The 9138-nt window shown below is 44.7% G+C and overlaps 1 protein-coding gene across 1 annotated transcript; it reads right to left on the bottom strand.

Annotated features, from left to right (window-relative positions):
* Window positions 1-1808: 1808 nt before the first annotated feature.
* Window positions 1809-8380, bottom strand: LOC123904980. The gene is made up of 2 exons (XM_045954582.1): window positions 4458-8380; window positions 1809-1902 (listed from the first exon to the last, which is right to left on the bottom strand). Exons 1-2 carry the CDS (start codon window positions 8378-8380, stop codon window positions 1809-1811), a joined length of 4017 nt encoding a protein of 1338 aa, XP_045810538.1.
* Between the last annotated feature and the right edge of the window lie 758 nt (window positions 8381-9138).

Here is a 9138-nt window from a genome sequence, read left to right as displayed (position 1 = left end):
GAGTTCGTGTTTTTCAAGAATGATACCCCGCCAGATTATTTCTATCTTTATACTGGCGTGATCCAGCCCCTCAATATTTGGTTGCCTTTCACTTCTTTCGAGGCGGAGATGTTGAAGGAGGTTAACGTCGCCCCCACCCAACTTCATCCTAATAGTTGGGCCTTTATAAAAGCTTTTGAGGTAATGTGCTCAGGTTTTAACCTGGATCCCTCTGTTGGTGTTTTCTTCTCTTTTTACCAAGTAAAGAACCTAAAACCTCAATCTCTAGTTTCCCTTAGTAGTCAACCCAACCGTCGTCTCCTAAGTTTATATGCCTCCAATTTCAAAAACTTCAAAGACTCTTTCTTTCGGGTTCGCAATGATGAGAAATTTTCTGATCTGATGTATGATGAGGTTGACGACCCTCTATTTCCTTTCTATTGGACCAATAACCCTAGGCTTATCAAGGGAGCCATCTTTGAGGCTTTGAGTGATTTTGAACAAGATACCGTCAACTTCCTTGATTCCTATGCCCTTATGGATACCGCTGACATTCTTAGGTGTGAGGGTAATAGTGACGCCTTGGAAGAGTATTTGCGTAAGTACTGATTTTGATATTTTTCTATTTCTGTTTAATGTTGATCTCGCCTTATTGCTAACTTGTGTTTCTTTGTCTCTTTTATTTTTGCAGAGAGAATGAGGACTATTTCTAATGAGGAGAGATTGGCATTTTTGGCAAAAGCTCGCCAGCAGAAAGCCAATCCCGCCGTTGCTGTGGTCGACCCATTGAAGCAGCTACAAGTGGAGGAAGCTGCTGCCAAAGAAGGGCGAAGTAAGAAGAAGCACGAAGGGCGGATCCGTGTCGAGATCCCGGGGAAAACAGCTCCTGGAGCCAAGGCAAACGAGGGTGTCGCTCCTCCTCCTCCCAAAAAGCAGAGGGTCGAGAGTACTACTCAAACTATCAAGGACGCCTCCAAAGGCAAAGGCGTGGCTTCCAGTTCTTCTCAGCCTCCCTCTCAGGACGCCGATGCCGGTGCTTCTCTTACTTGGAGCTCTTTTGACCCTTTTGAATTCATTGAAAGGGGAGTGACTATGGTTGGCGATATGACTCGCTTCACCAACACTCCTACTGAGGACCTGAGGAGGAAAGCTTTGGAGTACGAGGTTAAGGGCACTCTTCTCAACTATTTGCTGACTAATCGCCAAGAACAAGAGGTCCAAGAGGCGAAGCAGAAGGTGAAGACCGTTGATGATAATCTAGCTGATATTGAGAAGAGGTATACTGAGACCAAGATCAAGCTGGAGGCAGATATTAAGAAGCTGAAGGAAAAACAGGAAGGCGAGGCGGAGAGGTTGAGGAAAGAGTACGAAGAGAAGTTGGTCAAGATTAAAGAAAGCTATGCCGCTTCTGAGACCAGGCTTAAGGAGAATGCTGCTGCCCAGGATGAGAAACTTTCTAAGCTTTCCAAGGAGAAGGATGAAGCGGTACTGTCCGTTGGGACCTTGGCTGATGAGAAAGCTAGATTGGAGAGTGATGTCACAGAGCTTCAGCTCTATGCCGCCAACCAATATGACGAGGGTTTTTCTTTTGCTATAGAACAGGTCAAGCTTCTTTTTCCAGATCTCGACGCTAAGCGCCTTGGCGAAGCTGATGCAATGAATCAAATTGTTGACGGCAAGCTCTTTCCCTACGTTCCTCCTCAGTGAATGATCTCTTTTGTAATGATCTTGTTTTTGCCCTTCTGTGGCTTTTTTTTTTTGTAACTATCTTGTATGCCCTTTTGTGGCTTTAAACAATTTGCCCTTTGTTGGGTCCTTTATTAATTTCTTCATTCGCCCTTAAGTTTTTTCTTCATACTTTCGCGGATTGTTTTGACATAACGCCTCTTATCATTCTTGCTTTTGGAACTTTTACCTCTACACCTGTGATGTCTTTGACAATTTAACATAATTGTGAGCTGTTTGAGAGTAAATTTATACCTGTTGCCTTTTTGGCGATTGTAGCTGGTATGGCGATATGTCGCCTTGTTTTGAGTGCGTGCAAGCTTTTCCTCTTGGTGATGTTGATAATCTTGCTTTTCTTCGCTGTTCATTTTCTGTTTTTGGCGCCCCCTACGGGTGACGCCAGGGCCTTTCAACCTTGATTTAATTTCTGTTCTTGACGTCCCCTACGGGTGACGCCAGGGCCTTTCAACCTTAATTTCTATTCTTGACGTCCCCTACTCGTAAGGTTTACAGGTAACGTCAGGGCCTTTCAACCTTGATTTGATTTCTATTCTTGACATCCCCTACGGGTGACGCCAGGGCCTTTCAACCTTGATTTGATTTCTATTCTTGACGTACCCTACTCGTAAGGTTTACAGGTAACGTCAGGGCCTTTCAACCTTGATTTAATTTCTATTCTTGACGTTCCCTACGGGTAACGCCAGGGCCTTTCAACCTTGATTTAATTTCTATTCTTGACGTACCCTACTCGTAAGGTTTACAGGTAACGTCAGGGCCTTTCAACCTTGATTTAATTTCTATTCTTGACGTCCCCTACGGGTGACGCCAGGGCCTTTCAACCTTGATTTAATTTCTATTCTTGACGTACCCTACTCGTAAGGTTTACAGGTAACGTCAGGGCCTTTCAACCTTGATTTAATTTCTATTCTTGACGTCCCCTACGGGTGACGCCAGGGCCTTTCAACCTTGATTTGATTTCTATTCTTGACGTACCCTACTCGTAAGGTTTACAGGTAACGTCAGGGCCTTTCAACCTTGATTTAATTTCTATTCTTGACGTCCCCTACGGGTGACGCCAGGGCCTTTCAACCTTGATTTAATTTATATTCTTGACGTACCCTACTCGTAAGGTTTACAGGTAACGTCAAGGCCTTTCAACCTTGATTTAATTTCTATTCTTGACGTACCCTACTCGTAAGGTTTACAGGTAACGTCAGGGCCTTTCAACCTTGATTTAATTTCTATTCTTGACGTCCCCTACGGGTGACGCCAGGGCCTTTCAACCTTGATTTAATTTCTATTCTTGACGTACCCTACTCGTAAGGTTTACAGGTAACGTCAGGGCCTTTCAACCTTGATTTAATTTCTATTCTTGACGTCCCCTATGGGTGACGCCAGGGCCTTTCAACTTTGATTTCATTTCTATTCTTGACGTACCCTACTCGTAAGGTTTACAGGTAACGTCAGGGCCTTTCAACCTTGATTTAATTTCTATTCTTGACGTCCCCTACGGGTGACGTCAGGGCCTTTCAACCTTGATTTAATTTCTTAGTCTATTCAGAGTTCATAACTTAATTAGGTTGACCTTGATTGACGTAAATGTTTTGACTGTGTAAGAAAACATGTGTAATAAAGTAAAAGAACTACTAAGATTTTGAAATTTAATGAGCCTCGATAAAAACCCTAGTTTGCACAAGGGAAAAGAGTGTCTCATTGTTTTTATTTATTAATGAAAATGGTTCTTGTACATCATTAAAATTGTGCTGAAAAGGCATGAATTTACTTGTTCTTCCACCAGTGGCGTGATGCTCCGTAACTAGCTATAGTAGAACTTTAAGTTTGCTATGTTCCACGTCCTGGGGAGGGTTCTTCCTTCCATAGTCTCTAAGCGATATGCTCCTCCTTCAAAGGCTTCTTGTATACGAAAGGGGCCTTCCCAGTTTGCCGCGAACTTCCCTCCTTTATCCTTTCCCATGGGTCTTTTCAACACTAGATCGCCCTCTTGAAAACTTCTCTGTTTGACTCTCGTATTATAACGCCTAGCGGCCCTTTGCTTTATGGCGAATTCTCTGAAGTGTGCTCTCTCTCTTCTTTCTTCGATCATGTCTAGGTTCTCCTCCAAAGCTCTATCGTTCTCCCCCTGCGTTATGGTTTCTCTGCGCCAACTGGGAGGATTTATTTCCACCGGGATCATTGCATCTGAGCCATAAACCATTGTAAATGGTGCTTCTCCCGTTGAGGATTGGGGGGTGGTATGATAGGACCACAGGATGGGCGAGATGTGGGCTACCCAAGCCACGCCCTTGCTATCTAGCCTCCTTTTCAATGCCCTTAATATAACCTTATTTGCCGATTCAGCCTGTCCGTTAGCCTGTGGGTGCTCCACTGATATAAAGGTGTTTTTGATTCCTTTGCTTCGACAAAATTCCACGACCTTTTCGCTGGCGAACTGAGTGCCGTTATCGGACACGATGTATTTAGGCAAGCCGAATCTGCAGATGATTCTTTTCCAATAAAAAATCTTGACCTGTTCCGCCGAAATACTAGATACTGGCTCTGCTTCAATCCATTTTGTAAAATAATCAACGGCGACGATGATCCATCTTGCTTGTTTGTAGCCAACTGGGAATGGTCCCACGATATCCACCCCCCACATGAAAAAAGGCCATGGGGATAATACTGATTTCAATGGCTCTCCAGGCATGTGATGTAAATTAGCGTGTCTTTGGCATTTGTCACAGTTTCTTACGTACATGGCGGTGTCATCGTGTATATCCGGCCAGTAAAAACCTGCCCTTAATATTTTTCCTGCCAAAGCCCTTGAACCGATATGGCTGCCACATGAGCCCTCATGCACTTCAGACATAATATGCTTTGCTTCTTCCTTGCTGACGCATAAGAGGAGGGGGGATGCAAATCCCCTTTTGTATAGCCTATCCCCTACCATAGAGTACCATGCCGCCGTCTTCTTCAATTTGAAAGCTATTTCCCTTTCTTTTGGGAGTTCATCCTTTTGGAGGTATCGTATAATGGGCGATCTCCAATCTTCTTCCTCTATCACCATCATTAAATCTTCTCCACCGATGCTGGGAGTTTTGATCGTTTCTTGGATAACGGTTCTATGGCTCCCTGGTTTCTTTGTGCTCGCTAGTTTTGACAATAGATCTGCTCTCATGTTTTGCTCGCGAGGGACATAAACTAATTCGAACGAGTCGAAGTGTTTAGCTAGATTTTGCACTCCCTCTACGTATTTGATTAACTGTGGTTCCTTCGTCTGAAACTTTCCTGACACTTGGTTGGTTACCAGTTGGGAATCACTCATGGCTTTTAACTCCTTCACTTCCATGTCTTTTGCTAACTTCATTCCTGCTATCAAGGCTTCGTACTCAGCCTGGTTATTGCTGGCTTTGAAGGCGAAACGTAATGATTGCTCTATCATCACGCCATCTGGTCCTTCCAGCACTACTCCGGCTCCACTTCCCCGTACGTTGGAGGCTCCGTCTACTGAGAGGGTCCACGCCGCAGCTTTCTCAGTTGTTGGCGGGGTAGACATTTCTAATACAAAGTCAGCCAGCCTTTGCGATTTGATGGCCCCTCTAGGCGAGAAAGTGATATCAAATTCTGATAATTCCACGGACCATGCTACCATCCTTCCTGCTAGGTCTGGCTTTCTGAGGACGTTCTTGATAGGGTAATCTGTTCTAACAACTATCTTGTGGCTTTGAAAGTATTGTCTTAATTTTCTAGCTGTGACAACCACCGCAAGAGATAACCTCTCTATCCTCTGGTATCTTGTTTCTGCTCCTCTAAGGGTTCTACTTACAAAATATATAGGCTTTTCTTCGCCCTCCACTTCCTGAACCAGAGCTGAGCTTAAGGCTCTGTCAGAAACTGCGAGATAAAGGTAGAGGATATTACCTGGTAATGGGCGCGTCAAGATGGGCGGCGATGCCAAAAATTCCTTTAGTTGTATGAAGGCTTCTTCGCATTCGGGCGTCCAGGAGAATCTTTCATTCTTCCTAAGGGATGCGAAGAAGTGAAAACCCTTTTCGCCCGCGCATGATAAGAATCTGGATAATGCCGCTATTCTGCCCGTCAAAGTTTGGACCTCTTTCACAGATGTAGGACTTCTCATGTCTATGATAGCTTGACATTTTTCTGGATTGGCTTCTATTTCTCTGTTGGTGAGCATGAAACCTAGGAATTTTCCTGCTTGCACCCCGAAGGAACATTTCGCTGGGTTTAATCTCATGTTGTACTTTCTTACTGATCCCAGGATGTCTAAAAGGTCTTCGTCATGGTGATTTCCTTCGGGAGTTTTTACTACCATATCGTCAATGTATACCTCTAAGTTCTTTCCTATTTGCTCGGAAAAAACCCTGTCCATTAACCTTTGGTATGTTGCTCCTGCGTTCTTCAACCCGAAAGGCATAACGTTGTAAAAATAATTACAGGTATTCGACATGAAGGCTGTATGACAGGCATCTATAGGGTTCATCTTTATTTGATTATACCCTGAGTAGGCGTCCATAAAACTCAACATTTTGCATCCTGAAGCACCATCAATCAACCTGTCTATGTTGGGCAAAGGATATGGGTCTTTGGGGCATGCCTTATTTAGATCCGTAAAATCCACGCACATCCTCCACTTTCCGTTGGCTTTTTTCACCATGACGACGTTAGCCAACCAAGAGGGATATTTTATCTCTTCAATGAATCCCGCCTCTTTTAGTTTCTCCACTTCCTCTGCTATTGCAGCTCGCCTTTCCTCCCCAACTTTTCTTTTTCTCTGGGAGACAGGTTTTGTGTTGGGTGATATTGATAGTTTATGTGTTATCACCCCTTCATCTATTCCTGACATATCTGAGGGTTTCCATGCAAATAGGTCAGCGTTGTCCTTCAATATTTTGATGATTCTTCTTCTCTCCTCATTAGGCAACGACGTTCCTAAACTGGTTGTTTGGTGCGGGTGATCGCCGATTTGAACCTGCTCCAGGTCTTCTATAGGGCTCACCCTTCTGTCTTGAAATTCTTCTCTTGGATCCATGTCTGAATTTTCTATGATGTTTATGCCACCTGGAACTGTGGCTTGTCTTCTTTCGGACGCTCCATTCGTATTGGATGCTCGATGCCGTATCTTTAAGCTGGACTCGTAACATTTTTTGGCGAGGATCTGATCGCCTCTAACTGTTCCCACTCCTCCGTTATCTAGAGGGTATTTAATTGCTAGGTACAGAGTGGACATGGCCGCCCCTAAGGTGTTGAAAGCAGGTCTTCCTATGATAATGTTGTAGGAGGTGAACGGAGTTTTGACTACCAAATATCGCACTTTGATAGTCTTGGCGTTACTTCCCTCCCCGAAGGTAGTGAGTAGGGAGGCGTAACCCATCACATCTACCTGTTCTCCGGAAAACCCAACTAGAGCTCCTGCGTAAGGCTGCAATTGTTCTTCCGCTAATTGCATGGCCTTGAAAGCTTCCCAGTACATGATGTCTGCTGAGCTCCCTGAATCAATTAGTACTCTCTTTACATCGCAGTTCAGGATTTGGACTTGTATTACTAAAGGGTCATCGTCATGGGGCGCTACCTCCAGGCCATCCCTTGCCGTAAATGCCAAATCCGGGACGTCGAGTGGTTGGGGTTGTCTCACGAGATATATCTCTGAGATGGCTCGACGCACGTATCTTTTCCTTGCTGAGCTTGACTCCCCTCCTCCTGAGAATCCCCCCGCTATTGTATTAACAGCGATCCTCTCCTTTGGAGGTTCTTTACTTGGTCCCGGAGTATCTCGTGGCTCATGCCTGGGGATTTTTGGCACGACGACTCGGCCTTGCGCTGCATCGTCAATGAACCTTCGGAGGTGTCCGCTTTTAATCAGTTCTTCGATCAAATCTCTTAGGCGGAAGCACTTTTCCGTAGAATGACCTCTGCACCTATGGTAGGCACACCAGGCATTGTCGTTGAGTCCCATGGGAATATTGTTGGCTCTTTTTGGGGGGAGATTTGCCAAGCCACTGGCCAGAATTTCGTTTAACACGTACACTTTTGCAGTGTTTAATGGCGTAAACCCTTCCTCGGCGGGGTGATTCCTGAACTCTCTCCTTGGTGGTTGATGGTATGGCTTACCATGGTGCCTTTGCCATGTGTTTCCTTGATGGCTTCCCTTTTTTGGTCGCGGGTGTTCTGGGGCTCTAGTAGCACGGCCTTCATATTCCTTCTCCTTGGCGTCTCTTTGCCTTTTCTCGGCGTTGCTTTCTTCGCCCTTTATGTAACACTCCGCTCTTTTGTTTACCTCCTGCATTGATGAGGCTGGTTTTTGGGCTAGGGATTCGTTCAAATGTCCTGCTCTTAGCCCATTATGGAAGGCCGCCACGAACATCTCCTGGTTTGGATTTGAGACCTTGATGGTGGCCTCGCTGAATCTGGCTAGAAAACTACACAATGATTTGCCGTGGTTTTCGCGAATGGAGAATAGGCTAGTTGACGTGACTTTCACGTGTTTCGATCCGGCGAACTGGTGAACGAATTTTTTGTGAAAATCCGCGTAGCTTTCTATTGAATTTCTTGTAAGGTTCATATACCAACGCAAGGCTACATCTTTGAAGGTGTCGGCTAGTAGTTTACATTTTAGGTGTTCTGGAGCATTGATTATGGCAGTTTGTGTTCCAATTGCCATCAGATGCTCTCAAGGGTCAGTTTTTCCATCAAAGGTAGGAAGGTGAGGAACTTTGATCGCTTCCGTGACTTGTGTATCCCATAAATGTTGTGCCAAAGGCTGTACATCCATGATGTTCTCTCCTTCCTCCTCTTCTGAAATCATTTTTGCTTTTTCTTTCTCATGTGTTCTTTCGGCTTCGATAGCCGCGATCTGGGTCTGCAAACGCCGAATTTCTACGACGGCGGCTTGCAAGGTGTTAACGCTAGAATTATCGTTGTTTCCATGTTCTCCAGCCATGTGGAGATGTTTGATTTTTCGTCTAGTTGATGTGATAGGCTGGGATCAAATGATTTTACCGCAGCCCCACGGTGGGCGCCAAAATGTTCTGGTAAAAACTCAAAGGGGGTTGTATTATTGATTAAATGGTATGATTACACTTGGTTCAATCCCAACAACACTGGGAGTCTTATCAGTCAGAAAAAAGGTCTCTTTACAAATGAAAGTATGAAACTATTTATAGAGCCTCTAGTCTTCTTCTCCAAGCAAGGATTCCTAGAAATTCGGTCTTCAGCACCTTCTTCGGTGATACAGCATGAAAATAGGGATAGTAACCTTGGTCTCCAAGCTATGGCGGTTATGAGAAGTTAATTTCTTTCTTTTCAAGTCAATCGGTTAACACTGGGAAGAAGAAGATATTTATGCGATACGGGATTACCCTTCTGGGCGTTACCACGCTGTTGTTAGCCACGCCTTGGCCACTCGTCGCCTAATGGATA

This window comes from Trifolium pratense, linkage group LG2 (genome assembly GCF_020283565.1).
Source record: "Trifolium pratense cultivar HEN17-A07 linkage group LG2, ARS_RC_1.1, whole genome shotgun sequence".
Taxonomy (NCBI): domain Eukaryota; kingdom Viridiplantae; phylum Streptophyta; class Magnoliopsida; order Fabales; family Fabaceae; genus Trifolium; species Trifolium pratense.
This window is presented reverse-complemented; position numbering and strand designations above follow the sequence as displayed.